The sequence below is a fragment of the Scyliorhinus torazame genome, chromosome 21 (assembly GCF_047496885.1).
Source record: "Scyliorhinus torazame isolate Kashiwa2021f chromosome 21, sScyTor2.1, whole genome shotgun sequence".
Lineage (NCBI taxonomy): Eukaryota > Metazoa > Chordata > Chondrichthyes > Carcharhiniformes > Scyliorhinidae > Scyliorhinus > Scyliorhinus torazame.
The window spans coordinates 107,945,124-107,963,106 of NC_092727.1; the positions used below are offsets into that span (position 1 = coordinate 107,945,124).

General features: G+C 45.9%; 1 protein-coding gene across 1 annotated transcript; it reads left to right on the forward strand.

The window, feature by feature from the left end:
* Positions 1 to 1,792: 1,792 nt before the first annotated feature.
* On the forward strand, positions 1,793 to 17,176 carry LOC140398478 (galactoside alpha-(1,2)-fucosyltransferase 2-like). Its single transcript, XM_072487201.1, has 2 exons — positions 1,793 to 1,953; positions 13,874 to 17,176. Exon 2 carries the CDS (start codon positions 13,935 to 13,937, stop codon positions 15,000 to 15,002), a length of 1,068 nt encoding a protein of 355 aa, XP_072343302.1. The 5' UTR covers positions 1,793 to 1,953; positions 13,874 to 13,934; the 3' UTR covers positions 15,003 to 17,176.
* The last annotated feature ends 807 nt before the right edge of the window (positions 17,177 to 17,983 follow it).

Consider the following 17,983-nt stretch of genomic DNA (forward strand, 5'->3'; position numbering starts at 1 on the left):
GGCTGAACTACATCATGGGCACCCTGGAGTCTCAAATGAAGTGGCTGGCCAGAAGCTATGTCTGGTGGCCGGGCCTGGACACAGACATAGCGGCTTTGGTAGGTAGGTACCAAGAATGCCACCAAGGGCAGAAGGTGCCACCGGCAGCCCCACTGTACCCATGGGAATGGCCAGGTAGACCATGGTCGCAACTTCATGTCGATTTTGCAGGCCTGTTTATGGGTTCAATGTTTTTTATAATAGTAGACCCCCATTCCAAATGGCTGGATGTCTACAAAATGAACTCTGCAAATTCAACAACTACCATTGGAAAAACTCCGCACCTCGTTCGCAACTCATGGTTTCCCGGAGGTGTTAGTTTCGGATAATGGATCGGTTTTCACCAGCCAGGACTTCACAAAATTTATGAATTGGAATGGCATTCGGCACATAAGGACGGCACCACACCACCCGGCATCGAATGGTTTGGCGGAGAGAGCCGTCCAGACCTTAAAAGTCGGGTTGAAGAAACAGTCAGCAGCATCATTAGACACCAAACTGTTGCGCTGGCTATTTGACTACAGAACAACCCCACGCTCCACAACGGGAATAGCACTGACGGAGCTACTCATGGGCAGACGACTCCGAACCCGGCTGAGTCCATTATTCCCGAATTTAGGTGGCAGAATAGAGCGACACCAAGAGGCCCAATGCAGCGGCCATGGCAACACTCGCCGAGAAATGCAGTTCAACACGGGTGCAAATGTATGGGTCAGAAATTATGCGAATGGCCCCACATGGGTAGCTGGAACAGTCAAGGCCGGGACAGGACCTGTGTCGTATGAGATACGTGTGGGAAAATATGTAATAAAGAAACACCTGGACCAGGTGCGGGCCTCAGATTCGTTTCCTCCTCCGGAGTTGACTCAGACCAGCATACCAAGGACCGTGGAGAGTTCTCCCCGACAAATTATTCACGCCCATCCGACACCACTGCCGCCAGAGGAAATGGGCGAACCGCCCCTCAGGCGCTCACATAGGAAAAGACGGATGCCTAGTCTTTATACCCCCCCCCACCCACGTCGGAGGCTGAAGTGGAGGAGCCGGACCCAGTGAAAAAAAGGGAGCAGGAGACCAGTGTGTCACGCGGACCATGGGAGCTCCTCGGACTTTGGGGGGGGGAGGTGTGTAATGACTTAGGCCAGGCCTTTGAGATTGGCCAATTAGAATACAAGTTCCCTGATTAGTGGCTCAATCAGGGAACCCCTTTCTGTGTATATAACAGGGAGTGTCAGATCCTCTGCACTCCCGGTTTAGACAGCAGACTAAATGGTCGTGGTTGTTCAGCTGTTGGGTTTGTAAATAAAAGGACTTCTGGTGACGGGACTTCTGCGTCCGTGGACTTATTACATGAACACTGTTGGGCTCACTGTACAAACCCTGTTCAAATCCTTGTTGACTCAGGTGTAGCTTGGTTTCTAACAGTATACTCACTTCACAATTACTGTGAAACACACCCAATGGCCCTGAAAATCTCTTTTAACATTTGTGGAATATAAAATTCTCTACGAGTAAAATTTTCAGAAGCATATGCTGCTTATTTTTTCAGTCGCTCCTTGAGACTAGTCGTACATTTCTTTTGCTATCTGAGAAGTTAGATTGAAATTAGCTTTAAGCATTTTCGACATCCTGGTTTTGTCATGTGAGAAGACTTCATTCTCATTGGGTGCCGGCCTCTTTACTCGTGTTACTGTTGGTTCATATTAAAACATTTGTGTGAATTAGAATCAAATTAACACTGCTACAGGGCAAAGGAAAACCAGTTCTGCACATCTGACTGAAGGACAACAGCAGTGGAATTAAGTAGGGAAGGTAAAACTATCAGACTGAGAAAATAAGGAACATTGACAACTACGGAGAAACATGGGAAGAAAATGAAAGGAATGAAAGTGCAAAAAGAATAAAGTAATTGAGGTGAGCAATGTTACTAGTAGAAATCGGGATAAAAATGCTTTGAATGTGAGTGAGAGGGATTGTTACTTCTGCCATTCTGCCTGAGGAAATAAATGTGCGAAAAATAAATTACTGCATTCACCACCAAAGTAGACATTAGTGTCCTAATTTTGATTGATCTATTTTAGACTTTTTAAAATGAAAAATATAGTCCTTCACGTTATCCATAGCAACTGCTTTCTGCTGTTATCATAGAATTTACAGAGCAGAAGGAGGCCATTCGGCCCATCGAGTCTGCACCGGCTCTTGGAAAGAGCACCCTACCCAAGGTCAACACCGCCACCCTATCCCCATAACCCAGTAACCCCACCCAACACTAAGGGCAATTTTGGACACTAAGGGCAATTTATCATGGCCAATCCACCTAACCCGCACATCTTTGGACTGTGGGAGGAAACCGGAGCACCCGGATGAAACCCACGCACACACGGGGAGGATGTGCAGACTCCGCACAGACAGTGACCCAAGCCAGAATCGAAACTGGGACCCTGGAGCTGTGAAGCAATTGTGCTATCCACAAGGCTACCGTGCTGCCCCGTGCTGTTACATATTTGCACTACACCAATTTGCTTATGTATTTCTCCTTCCGAATTTCATTTAACTTCTGCTTAAATTTTCACTTCATTGTTCTCTATTTCTAAATATTTTCTTTGTTGCAGTATTCAAAACCACCTTAAGGTACAATGCATGTTCAAAGATCAAAGATATTAGTTTGTCTTTTTGGACAAAGGTATTGGATTCTGTACTGAGAAAGTAGTACCACCAGAACCATTTTCCAAGCCAATTGACTTGCTATTCTATACAGGTTGTGTGATTTTAGAATTGCCTACATACAGGTCCAAAGCTCAAAGTTGGCAAAAATGTTACTTCTTAGGTTTATTGTAATAAAACAGGATCGTTACAAATTCAGTGGTGGACTTTGTTCAATGGAATTACTTAACAGCGAAGAAATTGCATAACGCTGTGAGGTGGAGTGCAGCAAGACCAAATGTTTAAATCCAGGGATTGGCTGCAGTGTGTGAGGAGGTGTTGGCTGGTCTTTTTCAGCAAAGTCGTGGTCTGAGAGGGAGCTGGAGACTTCGTGACTGAAGCACAGACTCATTTATCTTTTTTAAATTTAGTGTGCCCAATTCATTTTTTCCAAATTGAGGGTCAACTTAGCGTGGCCAATCCACCTAGCCTGCACATCTTTTGGGTTGTGGGGGCAAAACCCACGCAAACACTGGGAGAATGTGCAAACTCCACATGGACAGTGACCCATACCTGGGATTGAACCTGGGGCCTCGGCGCCGTGAGGCTGCAGTGCTAAGCTACTACGCCCTATGCTGCCCTCACAGAGTCATCTGTGAAGTATGCAGGTAGGTGCTTGGTGAGCTTCCACTTTTTTCCCCTTCCAAACTGGGGTAGTTATTTAAAAATGGGGAGGAAGAAGAATGTTGGTAATCCAGAGGCCCCGGTTAATGCTCAAGGGACATGGATTTGAATCTCACCACAGCAGTTGGTGCAATGCAGATTCAGTTACCATATCTTGGCTTGGATCTTTCTCGATGGCAGTGGCCGAGCCATCCGAAGAGTCAGTGGGCATCACATCCCCACTGACTCCATCTGCATGGCATGCCATATTATGCTCCATTGAGCATTGTTTGGAATCAGATGGGGCTTCCATTCTCACTCGGGAAGTTCCACCACGTCTAGAGAAAAATCCATCCTCCAACTTGCCCACAAAATTTGGAACTTACGTCATGATGTCAGACTTTAGTTTGATTGCGTCCTCTCCACTTTTTCCTTGTCATGTGCAACTTTTTGTAGTCAGCCTTTATTGAGTGACGTATGCTGAAGGGACTTTGATAGCGAGAGTACCGTAATGGATTGGTGGCCCCATGTGTTATGGGCCAGGGTATAGAGAACCCCAAAGTGTATCATGGAGTTCACCTGACCCACAACTTTTACTGGATTGTGGTATGGAGAGCACAAGGTGGTACAGCAGAAATGGAAAAGTATTTTTTAAAGCAAAACAATGTTTATTCTATGAACTCAAGTTAACCTTTTTAAAACATGCAGTGACACATAGGGGCTGTTTAGCACAGGGCTAAATCGCTGGCTTTGAAAGCAGACCAAGGCAGGCCAGCAGCACGGTTCAATTCCCGTAACAGCCTCCCCGAACAGGCGCCGGAATGTGGCGACTAGGGGCTTTTCACAGTAACTTCATTTGAAGCCGACTTGTGACAATAAGCGATTTTCATTTCAACATCTTAGCCACCATCCATTCAAATACAACCCCCAAAGAATACAACGCTAAGTAATCCTTTAAGCTTTCCTTTTAACATCCATAACACAAAACACCTTTTACCAGAAGCACATCAGGTTATAATCAATACTGTTATTAGTTTTAAATCACCAGGATCGATTTACAGTCTTTAGGTTACAGAGAGAGACTCTAAGACACATTCTGGCTGTGACTGCTGCTATGAAAACGAAACTAAAACTCACCCTGCAGCAAACAGCCTAAAACAAAAGTAAAAAGCTGACAGACAGCCCAGCCCCACCCACTCTCTGACATCACTGCAGTAATAAACACCCATTCCTTAAAGGTACTCTCATTACAGATACTTATATACACACCCATTCATAAACACCCATTTCTTAAAGGTACTCTCACATGACACATGTTGCAGATGAGGAGCTTCCTTTCAGCTGAAGCCAAGTCTCACGAGCTGGCCCTCATCGTTCTGCCCAGCATTGCATGTATGTATGAATATACAACATAGAAATATATGAATTTGCAGCAGGTGGAGGCAACTTCTCGAGCCTGCTTTGCCATTCAATAAAGATCATGGCTGATCCGATTGTAACCTCAACTCTATGTTCGCGCCTACCCTCTTGTTGATCAATAATCTATCTTCCACTGCTTTCAAAGTATTCAAAGACTCTGGGTGGGGTCTCCCAGCTGTTCACGCCGGCGGCATCTTCCAGTTCCACCGATGGTGCACTCCTGCCACAGGTTCCTGTGAGGAAGAAGGATAAATACGGCAAATTTCGGGAACCTTGGATAACGAGTGATATTGTAGGCCTCATCAAAAAGGAAAAGGAGGCATTTGCCAGGGCTAGAAGGCTGGGAACAGACGAAGCCTGTGTGGAATATAAGGAAAGTAGGAAGGAACTTAAGCAAGGAGTCAGGAGCGCTAGAAGGGGTCACGAAAAGTCATTGGCAAATAGGGTTATGGAAAATCCCAAGGCGTTATACACGTACATAAAAAGCAAGAGGGTAGCCAGGGAAAGGGTTGGCCCACTGAAGGATAGGCAAGGGAATCTATGTGTGGAGCCAGAGGAAATGGGCAAGGTACTAAATGAATACTTTGCATCAGTATTCAACAAAGAGAAGGAATTGGTAGATGTTGAGTCTGGAGAAGGGTGCGTAGATATCCTGGGTCACATTGAGATTCAAAAAGACGAGTTGTTGGACGTCTTGAAAAATATTAAGGTAGATAAGTCCCCAGGGCCTGATGGAATCTACCTCAGAATACTGAAGGAGGCTAGAGAGGAAATTGCTGAGGCCTCGACAGAAATCTTTGGATCCTCACTGTCTTCAGGTGATGTCCCGGAGGACTGGAGAATAGCCAATGTTGTTCCTTTGTTTAAGAAGGGTAGCAAGGATAATCTAGGGAACTGCAGGCCGGTGAGCCTTACATCAGTGGTAGAGAAATTACTGGAGAGAATTCTTCGAGAAAAGATCTACTTCCATTTGGAAGCAAATGGACGTATTAGTGAGAGGCAGCATGATTTTGTGAAGGGGAGGTCGTGTCTCACTAACTTGATAGAGTTTTTTGAAGAGGTCACAAAGATGATTGATGCAGGTAGGGCAGTGGATGTTGTCTATATGGACTTCAGTAAGGCCTTTGACAAGGTCCCTCATGGTAGACTGGTACTAAAGGTGAAGTCACACGGGATCAGGGGTGAGCTGGCAAGGTGGATACAGAACTGGCTGGGTCATAGAAGGCAGAGAGTAGCAAAGGAAGGGTGTAGCAAATTTCTAATTGGAGGGCTGTGACTAGTGGTGTTCCGCAGGGATCAGTGCTGGGACCTTTGCTGTTCGTAGTATATATAAATGATTTGGAGGAAAATGTTACTGGTCTGATAAGTAAGTTTGCAGACGACACAAAGGTTGGTGGAATTGCGGATAGCGATGAGGACTGTCAGGATGCAACAGGACTTAGATCGTTTGGAGACTTGGGCGGAGAGATGGCAGATGGAGTTTAATCTGGACAAATGTGAGTTAATGCATTTTAGAAGGTCTAATACAGGTAGGGAATATACAGTGAATGGTAGAACCCTCAAGAGTATTGAAAGTCAGAGAGATCTAGGTGTACAGGTCCACAGGTCACTGAAAAGGGCAACACAGGTGGAGAAGGTAGTCAAGAAGGCATATGGCATGCTTGCCTTCATTGACCAGGGCATTGAGTATAAGAATTGGCAAGTCATGTTGCAGCTGTATAGAACCTTAGTTCGGCCACACTTGGAGTATAGTGTTCAATTCTGGTCGCCACACTACCAGAAGGATGTGGAGGCTTTAGAGAGGGTGCAGAAGAGATTTACCAGGATGTTGCCTGGTATGGAGGGCATTAGCTATGAGGAGCGGTTGAATAAACTCAGTTTGTTCTCACTGGAACGACGGAGGTTGAGGGGCGACCTGATAGAGGTCTACAAAATTATGAGGGGCATAGACAGAGTGGATAGTCAGAGGCTTTTCCCCAGGGTAGAGGGGAAAATTACTAGGGGGCATAAGTTTAAAGTGCAAAGGACAAGGTTTAGAGTAGATGTATGAGGCAAGTTTTTGACACAGAGGGTAGTGGGTGCCTGGAACTCGCTGCCGGAGGAGGTGGTGGAAGCAGGGACGATAGTGACATTTAAGGGGCATCTTGACAAATACATGAATAGGATGAGAATAGAGGGCTATGGATCCAGGAAGTGTAGAATATTGTAGTTCAGTCGGGCAGCATGGTTGGCACGGACGTGGAGGGCCGAAGGGCCTGTTCCTGTGCTGTACTTTTCTTTGTTCTTTGTTCTTTGCCCCCAGCGGCACGGGATGGATTCAATTGGAAACCCCATTAACAGTGTTGGGACCAGAAGATCCCATTGATGGCCAACTGTGGGCCGCCTTCCACTGCTGGGAGCACACCTCCAGGAGGCCAGAGAATATCGGCCTCTGTTTCCACCACGTTTTGTGGATGATGGTTCCAACAACTCCATAAACCTCTGAGTGAAAAATATTCTCCTTATCTCTGTATTAAATGGCCGGCCCCTTATTTTTAAACAGTGCTTCCTGGTAATAGGTTCTCTCACAAGGGAAGACGTCAGCCAGGATTTAAAATCCTGCGAACGTCATAAAACAAGCATCATTCCTCCACCCCTCCCCCAACCAGTGAGTTAACAAGTTTCCCGCCCAGAGAGGTAAGAAACATTATTTAAATAAATTGTATTGACATGAAACGACTTCCTGCCGTATCACCCCCACACATTGGGATCTACCCCAGGGGTCAGTGCCACTGTCAGTCCCAGGCAAGTGCCAGTGGGTAGTGCCAGGGGGCAGTGCCAGGGTGCAGTTCCAGGCTAGTGCCAGTAAGCAGTGTGGCAGTAGTGATTGAGTTCTTGGGGCAGCGCCAGGGTCAGTTCTAAGGCAGTTGCAGGGTGCCAGAGTGCAGTGAAAAGCCAATGCCAGTGGCCAGTGCCAGTGCGCGGTGCCAGGCAAGTGCCAGTAGGAATTTCCAGAGAGCAGTGCCGGGGCAGTGCTAGTGCGCAGTTTGAGGTCAGTGTCAATGTCAGGAAGGTGCCAAGAGATGGTGCCAGTTTGGGGAGGGGGGGCGACTCGTTGGGCTGGGGATGGTCGCGTGGAGAGGCTGCCCATATGCGTCACGAGGGGGGCCCTCCGTGTGTGTAGTGGGGTGCTTAATTTTCTTTGCTATTGGAGACTGGTGTGCCCTTTAAAAAAGGTGCCTCGATCTTACAGTTTCTGATGTTGTTGGCTTTTTTCTGACCCCCATCCCACCAGCATGATGGCATGAGCCAAGCCTCCATTCATTTTTGCACCAAGCGCTAGATGTGCAAGCCAGCTTTCTCTCCTGATCCAGCAATTCTGCCCATTTTTTCTGTACGTTCCTGTCAAAACCCCTCAGGATTTTATATGTTTCAATTAAGTCACGTCTTACTGTTCTAAACTCCAGCAGTTTCCTCATAAAGCAATACTAATGCCCTCCTCACACAGTCCAATGATGTGTAGGTTAGGTAGATTGGCTACGTTAAATAGCCCCTTCGTGGCCAAAAGGTTAGGTGGGGTTACTGGGTTTCAGGGATAGGGTGGAGGCGTGGGCTTAAGTGGGGTGCTCTTTCCAAGGGCCAGTGCAAACTCGATGGATCAAATGGCCTCCTTCCGCACTGTTAATTTTATTATTCGCTGATTCTATGATATACTGAATATAACCTGCATCATTTTCCATGCAATACCTTTCACAATAAACAAAAATATTCTATTAATTTTCCTAATTATTTACTGTATAACCTTTTTGCAATTCATGGATGAGGACACCCAGATCATTGTGCATCTCACAGCTCTGTAATCTCTCGACATTAAGATAATGTTCTTTTTTTATTCTTGCTGTCACAATGGGAAATTTCAAATTTGCCCATATTATGCCACATTTGTCCAATTACTTAACCTCCCTGTATCCTCTTCACAACTTAATTTCCAACTTATTTTTGTGTCATCAGCAAATTTAGCAACCGTACCATTGGTCCCTTCATCCAAGACATTTGTATAAGTTGTAAAATGTGACGCCACAGCATGGATCCCTGTGGCAGACCTCTCATTACATCTGACCAATCAGAAAAATACCCATTTATGGCTACCCACTCTTTCCAATCCATGTTCGTTTTGTTAACTCTTTTCTTTTTGAAATATCTACAGAAACGTTTGTCATCTGTCTTTATGATTCAAGCTAGCTTTCTGTTCAATTCTAATTGGTATCTTCCCATTAATATTTTAGCCATTCTTTTCTATTTATATATTCTGTCCAATCGTTGTGCATTTATATGGTTTTCTTTAAGTTTGATACCATCTTTAAGTTTTTTAATTAAACACAGATGGTCAATTGTCCCTTTGGAATTCATTTTACTCATGGAATGTGAGTATTTTGTGTATTCTGAAATATCCCCTTGAATGTCTGCTGCTTCATCTCTATATACACATTCTTAACCTAATTTGCCACTTCACTTCAGCTAGCTCTACTTTCATGCCCTCACCATTGCCATTATTTAAGTTTAATATAAGAGTCTTAGACCCACCTTTCTCTCCCTCAAACTGAATGTAAAATTCAATCATATTATGATTGCTGCTACCTCGGGGTGCCTTGACTATGAGAACATAAGACCATAAGACATAGGAGCGGAAGTAAGGCCATTCGGCCCATCGAGTCCACTCCACCATTCAATCATGGCTGATTTCAGCTCCATTTACCCGCTCTCTCTCCATAGCCCTTAATTCCTCGAGAAATCAAGAATTTAGCAACTTCTTTCTTTAAGACACTCAACGCCCGGCGTCCACCGCCCTCTGTGGCAGTGAATTCCACAGACCGACCACTCTCTGGCTGAAGAAATTTCTCCTCATCTCTGTTCTAAAGTGACTCCCTTTTATTCTAAGGCTGTGCCCCCAGGTCCTAGTCTCCCCTGCTGATGGAAACAACTTCCCGACGTCCACCCTATCTAAGCCATTCATTATCCTGTAAGTTTCTATTAGATCTCCCCTCAACCTCCTAAACTCCAATGAATATAATCCCAGGATCCTCAGACGTTCATCGTATGTTAGGCCTACCATTCCTGGGATCAGCCATGTGAATCTCCGCTGGACCCGCTCCAGTGCCAGTATGTCCTTCATGAGGTGTGGGGCCCAAAATTGCTCACAGTGTTCTAAATGGGGCCTAACTAATTCTTTATAAAGCTCCAGAAGTACATCCCTGCTTTTATATTCCAAGCCTCTTGAGATAAATGACAACATTGCATTTGCTTTCTTAATTACGGACTCAACCTGCAAGTTTACCTTTAGACTCCCAAGTCCCTTTGCACTTCAGCATTATGAATTTTGTCACCGTTTAGAAAATAGTCCATGCCTCTATTCTTTTTTCCAAAGTGCAAGACCTCGCACTTGCCCACGTTGAATTTCATCAGCCATTTCGTGGACCACTCTCCTAAACTGTCTAAATCTTTCTGCAGCCTCCCCACCTCCTCCATACTACCTGCCCCTCCACCTATCTTTGTATCATCGGCAAACTTAGCCAGAATGCCCCCAGTCCCGTCATCTAGATCGTTAATATATAAAGAGAACAGCTGTGGCCCCAACACTGAACCCTGCGGGACACCACTCGTCACCGGTTGCCATTCCGAAAAAGAACCTTTTATCCCAACTCTCTGCCTTCTGCCTGACAGCCAATCGTCAATCCATGTTAGTACCTTGCCTCGAATACCATGGGCCCTTATTTTACTCAGCAGTCTCCCGTGAGGCACCTTATCAAAGGCCTTTTGGAAGTCAAGATAGATAACATCCATTGGCTCTCCTTGGTCTAACCTATTTGTTATCTCTTCAAAGAACTCTAACAGGTTTGTCAGGCACGACCTCCCCTCACTAAATCCATGCTGACTTGCCCTAATCCGACCCTGCACTTCCAAGAATTTAGAAATCTCATCCTTAACAATGGATTCTAGAATCTTGCCAACAACCGAGGTTAGGCTAATTGGCCTATAATTTTCCATCTTTTTCCTTGTTCCCTTCTTGAACAGGGGGGTTACAACAGCGATTTTCCAATCCTCTGGGACTTTCCCTAACTCCAGTGACTTTTGAAAGATCATAACTAACACCTCCACTATTTCTTCAGCTATCTCCTTTAGAACTCTAGGATGTAGCCCATCTGGGCCTGGAGATTTATCAATTTTTAGACCTCTTAGTTTCTCTAGCACTTTCTCCTTTTTGATGGCTACCATATTCAACTCTGCCCCCGGACTCTCCTGAATTATTGGGATATTACTCATGTTTTCTCCTGTGAAGACTGACGCAAAGTACTTATTTAGTTCCTCAGCTATTTCCTTGTCTCCCATCACTAGATTACCAGCATCATTTTGGAGCGGCCCAATGTCAACTTTTGCCTCCCGTTTGTTTTAATGTATTTAAAGAAACTTTTACTATCATTCCTAATGTTACTGGCTAGCCTACCTTCATAATTGATCCTCTCTTTCCTTATTTCTCTCATGAGTTAACATGAATTAATCCAACCTCGTTGTACACTATCAGATTTAGTATAGTCTGCTCTCTAGTTGGCACGAGAATGTGTTGCTCTGACAAACTCTCCAGAAAGCATCTTATCAATTTCTCAGCTCGGCTACCTGTCTCCTTCTGATTTTTCCAGTCTATATGGGGATTAAAATCCCCCATGTTTATCACTATATCTTTTGACAAATTTCCATTATTTCTTTCTTTTCACCTGGTCCTACCGTGTTGTCACTGTTAGGGGGGGCTGTGCACCACTTTCACAAGAGACTTCTTGCTTCTATCATTTCTCATATCTATCCAAATTGCTTTGGCAACTTGGTTTTCTGAACTTACGCCATCGCTGTCTGTGATGAGGGGCTGGTTTAGCTCACTGGGCTAAATCGCTGGCTTTTAAAGCCGACCAAGGCAGGCCAGCAGCACGGTTCAATTCCCGTAGCAGCCTCCCCGAACAGGCGCCGGAATGTGGCGACTAGGGGCTTTTCACAGTAACTTCATTGAAGCCTACTTGTGACAATAAGCGATTTTCATTCATGTTAATACCATCATTAATTAACAAAGTCACCATTTCCAAACCTCCTGTCTTTCCTAAATGTAATGTTCTCCGGGTGCTCCAGTTTCCCCCCACAAGTCCCAAAAGACGTGCTGTTAGGTAGTTTGGACATTCTGAGTTCTCCCTCCGTGTACCCGAACAGGCGCCGGAATTTGGCGACTAGGGGCTTTTCACAGTAACATCATTGCAGTGTTAATGTAAGCCTACTTGTGACAATAAAGATTATTATTATTGCGTCCCCTTCGATATTCAAGTCTCAATCTATGTCAGCCAGCAGCCATGTCTCTGTCACAGCTAATTAGGTCCTACCTATTTATTTCTATTTGCTTCAACAGTTCCTCTGTTTCCTTTTAAATTCTACATGCAATCAGTCTTTTGGTTTTGTCCTTTTATTATTTTTGCAACCTCTAGTCTTCTCTGCTGATTTACTCTTGGGTTTGTATTATATGTCCCTCAATGCCACACTCTGCTTTTCCTTATGAATATTCCTTTCTCTCTCTTGCTTTGCCTTTGCGCTTTGATTGATCAAATTTGATCCATTGCCTCCACTATTTGATGATAATTCCCCGTCTACATCCCTAGTTTTTGCAGCTTGCTCAAACCCTGGTCACAGCACACTTCAGATCTAGACCACCACAACTATAAAACCCCATTTTCTCCAGAACTGAATCCAGTGCTGAATCCGAACCCACATTTTCCACGCCATCTTTAAGTGACGCAAATCTCGCTAATTTTATTTACCCTCCATGCCAATTTGCATGTGGTCCAGATCTAATGATTATTACCTTTTAATTTAGTGGCAAGTTTCTCATACTCTCTGTGCAGAACCTATTTCCTATTTCCATCTATGGTATTGGGACCTACATGGACTCCAAAGAATAGATTCTTTGCCTCCCACTGCAAGCTCCTCTCCAGCCCTGAGCAGATGTCCTGAAACCTGGCAACGGGAGGGCGGCAGAGCCATCTGGAGTCTTGTTCTTTGCTGTGGAGTACAGTGTCAATTCCTGCTGACCGTGCTTTCTCTATCACACCACTCTTCGCTCCCCTGACTTGAATGCCATCCTTGCAAACGTTGCCATTATCAGTCCGATCTTCCAACGTGCTGTCCTTTTCCTCATCCGCACAGGTAGCAGGCACCTTGTATCTATTGGACAAGGTCAGAGACTGAGACCCTCTATGAGTACATGCTGTTTCCCTTTACCTGCCTGACTCACAGTCACATCCGCCTGTCCCTGGCCATTGACCAATTCTAAAGTTCTGCCGATTCCAAGGGGATGATTGCCTCCTGGGACAAAGAGAAATGTGCGGTGCATCGGGTCTCCCCATTCCTCCGTCTGCTTCTCAGGTCGGACCGCCATAGTTTCAGCACATCGCTGAAAACATGGAGACACTCTAGATTCTGTATAGCACAGACATCACAGCAACATTTCTTCTTTGGGAGCATGATAGTTTGCTCCAAAAGTGCCACAAGTACCTCCATGGCTCTCATTGCCTCCGACCTCACAAAGGAGGGGGTAAAGGACCAGCGGTGGGAAGGGTACCCCTGTCATTAAGCAGTCATCTAGGGTGTGTGGCTGGGAGGTCTGAAGGTGGAGGGTATTGCAGACTACTGTTGCAAGATAAAAGCATTGTAGGTGCTGTTAGGATGGCACGCATTCACCAAGATGCATTTCTTGGTTTCCATCGCTCACCAGCTGCAAATAAACAGACTGGTAGCTCCTGCCATGGCAGTATCAAAGTCACATGTGTGCTCGATCGGGAAACCTTCTATTCTGGCGAGATCACATGTTCTTTCATCCTGGTCTTCCATCGTCATGGAGAAGAGGATAAAGTTCCCGTCCTCTGCCATAGAATGTCTTTGTTATCAAACCTATCAAATCTGGAACAGTGTATGGCTATGCGATGCAGTTTATGTCAGATGCTAAACATATTAACAAGGGGGTTCTCCCCAAGTCTTAGTGTGATGCCAATCATGATCTTCAATACCCATCTGTCCTATAACTTTATATTTGCAATTTCAGAAACTCTGCCTGAATTGAGGAAATAAGAATCAGAGAATCACAGCGTGAAGAGGCTGCGGAGATGGTTCATTTAAGCAAACTTTGTGCTTGGCAAAGCAAGAAATTGTTGGTGTTCTCAATTTTGTTCTGCACAATAATATTAATTATCATCATCTACACATCTCAGTTAAGATATGGTACCATGACAGCCAAGTATCTTCAGATTTTTCAGAATATAACCATGGCATTGCAAGATGAAATAGAGGAAGACACTGAAAGCGTGAATATTTATTTGAAAGGAGTTTGGATGTTTCGATCTGATGGACGACTTGGCAACCAGATGGGGGAATATGCAACATTGTACGCATTGGCAAAATTGAATGGTCACCAAGCATACATTGTGCCTGCCATGGCCAATTACTTGTCCCCTATCTTCAGAATTACCCTTCCGACCCTCCATGACAGTGTGAAAGACAGAATACATTGGAAAGAATATCGTGTCAATGACTGGATGGAGGATCAGTACCGCAGTATTCAAGGAGACTACGTTATGTTCACTGGATACCCGTGTTCATGGACCTTTTATCATCATATCCGAGAAGAAATTCTCCGTGAGTTCAGCTTTCATGACTTTCTGAAAGAACAGACCAATACATTCCTTAGACGCATCAGAGGGGAGCGAAAGAATGTGACGTATGTTGGTGTTCACGTTCGAAGGGGAGATTACGTACATGTCATGCCAGATATGTGGAAAGGAGTTATAGCTGATAAGAAATATTTAGACAAAGCAATGGCTTACTTCAGAAATAAATACAAAAACGTTGTTTTTGTCGTGACAAGCAATGGAATGGATTGGAGTAAGGAGAACATCGATAATTCCAAAGGAGATGTTTTCTTTTCAGACGATCCAAAGCAATCCAGTCCAGCCGATGACATTGCTATCCTTGCTCATTGTAATCACACCATAATGACAGTAGGGACATTTGGTTACTGGGCCGGCTACTTGGCAGGTGGGGAGACAATTTACCTCACAAACTTTACTTTGCCAGAATCACCATTTCTAAAGGTATTTAAGTATGAGGCGGCGTTTTTACCCGAGTGGATTGGACTTCCTGCTGATCTCTCACCTCTTCTGCCCAAAAAAGCTTGAAATTAGCCAGATAACTACATTTCCTGCCATAGAATCCCTGCAGTGTAGAACGAGGCCATTTGGCCCATCGAGTCAGGAAAGTCCGAAAGTGCACTATACCTCATCTCACTCCCCTGCCCTATCCCCGTAACCCTGCGCATTAATCCAATGGCCAATCCACCTAACCTGCACATCTTCAGACTGTGGGAGGAAACCGCAGCATCCGGAGGAAGCCCACATAGACACAGGTAGAACATGCAAACTCAAAACAGTCACCCAAGATTGCAGGTGAACCTGGGGCCATGGTGCTGTGAGACAGCATTCCTAATCAGTGTACCACCATGATGCAATGAGCTTGAAAGCTCAATAATTTTATATGATTCACATTTATTAACTTTTCCGATCTCGAAAGTACCAAAATGAACTTCTGGACTGTAACTTATGTTAAGATCAGGAAACAAAGGTTCCAGAAGTCTACTGCTGTTGTATTAAGTTTTGCAGTATTTCTCTTGTCAAAGCCGCTGCCTAATATGTTTTGTTCAGTTGCAGTTATTTTGGTGATGCTGATGAAGAAACAACATTGACGATTTCGCAGATAAAGTTCACATTTGTAATGGAATGTAATCTACCGTCAAAAACATCTCTATTTGAAGGACTTCTCTTCAAGTAGGCGAATGTAAATTTAACTCCATTGTCAAAACTACATTACCTTGAGCGGGGGCGGAGCTTCGAAGAGGTCGAGGCGGCAGGCCCGAGGGCCATGTCGGGAGACTGCTCCACGTCGGATGGCTCCCACCTAGGAAGAAGAAGGTTGAAGCCTGGTCCCAGGTGAATGTAGAGGAGAAAGAAAGAAGATTTATCGAAGTTTGGTAAAAGTTTTTTTTTCTCAAAAAAGAAGAATGTCAGATTGATGAAGGGCAGGAGGGTGAAGGGGGAGAGAGGAGAAAGGAAAGAAGATAAAAAAAACAATAAGCCGCTAAAAGATGCAAAAAGCAGCGTCAAAGAAAGGAGGAAACGCGGGTTCGCCGCCGAAGGAGAAGACGAGCAAAAGCAAAAGTGTTGACAGGATGGCGGAAGCCGAACTGCAAGGCGGGACCGCACTACTTACGGTGGAGAAGATGACCGAGGTGATGGTGGTGGAGCTGGAAAAACGTTTGGTGAGGCACATGGAGATCCTGAGGAAAGAGATGGTGGTCGTGGTGAGGTCATTGTTGGAGGAGGCAATCGGCCCGACCAGGGTGGAGGTGGCAAAGACATTGGCCAAGGTGAGAGAGCAGGGCGAGAAGCTGAAGGAGGTGGAGGAGGCCGTGACATGACACAGCGACCAGGTCACCTCGATGGGGGACGAGCTGCGGAGGGTGGTGGAGGTTAACAGAGGGCTCCGAGCAAAGCTGGAAGACTTGGAAAACTGCTCAAGGCGGCACAATTTGAGAATTGTGGGCTTGCCCGAAGGGACAGAGGGCCCAAGGCCAACGCAATACTTCTCTAAGAAGTTGGCGGAGCTGATGGGGGAGGGTGAGGACCCCACCCTGTACGAGCTAGACCGAGCTCATCGGTCATTAAGGCCGAAACTCAAAGTGAACGAGCCGCCAAGGGCAGTAATTAGCTGCTTCCATAAGTTTTGCATGAAGGAGAAAGTATTAAGCTGGGCGAAGCAGAAGCGTGAGGTGCTGTGGGATGGTACTGCGGTTCGGATCTACCAGGACTGGACGGTGGAGTTGGCAAAAAGACGAGCAGCGTTTGGGCGAGTGAAGGTGGCTTTGTACAAGAAGGGGGTGCGATTTGGTGTGGTGTACCCGGCGAAGGTGAGAGTAACATATAAAGCCAAAGACTTTTATTTTGAGACAGCGGAGGCGGCTGAGGCGTTCGTGAGGGCAGAAGGCTTGGGACAGACGTGAAGAGCGGAACTGGAAGAAAGACTGTGGACTGTGTTTGAGCGGCTGGAAAATGTACAAATGTTACAACTTTCTTTTTACTGATTTGTATTGCAATTTGAAATTTACTTCTCTTTGCATTGTTACAGAGTTCCAGTTAATGGCGTTCTGTGTTGTGACGGTTAAATGTTATGTTAGTGAATTGTAGGGGTTGGATTGGTGGGTTTGTTTCGGTGTTTCTTTCTCTGGGACTGGGCGGAAGGGGGCGAGAGGTATTGGCGGGGGGGAGCCACCCGCGCTAGCTAACTAGAGTCAGTTAGTGAACGGGGGTGAGGTGAGAGGAGGACTGCGGACGTTGGAGCCTGGATAGCAGGCTTCAATGGGCCTACGAGGCAAGCAAGAGGGAGTGGAGGGAGGGATGTTGGGGGATGTTTTTGTAGGGGGGGTTCTTGGGAGGGGGGGGAAGGGGTTCGATGTTAACAATTGACAGGGGCGGGTCAGGCTTATGGGGCAGGGCCCGGTGGTATGGTGATGGTGGATAAGAAAGGTGGGGGGGGGTGAGAGACCCCTAGTAAGGATAATCATGTGGAACGTGAGAGGGCTAGGAGGTCGGGTCAAGAGGTCAAGGGTGCTTGCACATCTTAAGAGTTTGAAAGCCGATGTAGCAATCCTGCAGGAGACTCACTTGAGGGTGAAGGACTAGGTGAGACTGAAAAAGGGCTGGGTTAGCCAAGTGTTTCACTCCGGATTTGATGGAAGGGCTCGAGGGGTAGCGGTGCTGGTCAGCAAAAGGGTACGCTTCCAGATGGAGAAGGTGGTGGCAGATCAGGGGGGTAGATATGTGATTGTGACAGGGGCATTGGAGGGGAGATTAGTGGCGCTGTTAAGTGTATACGGTCCCAATTGGGACGATGTGGGATTCGCGAGGAAGGTGTTTGGGGCTATTCCCGACTTGGATACGCATGAGCTGATTGTGGGGGGGGACTGGAACCTGGTGCAGGAGCCAAGGTTGGATAGATCACGGCCGCGCTCGCTGGTCCCATCAGGGGGGGGGCGAAGGCGCTGGCTGGGCTAATGGTGGAAATGGGAGGGGTGGACCCTTGGAGGTTCCTGCACCCAAGGGAATGG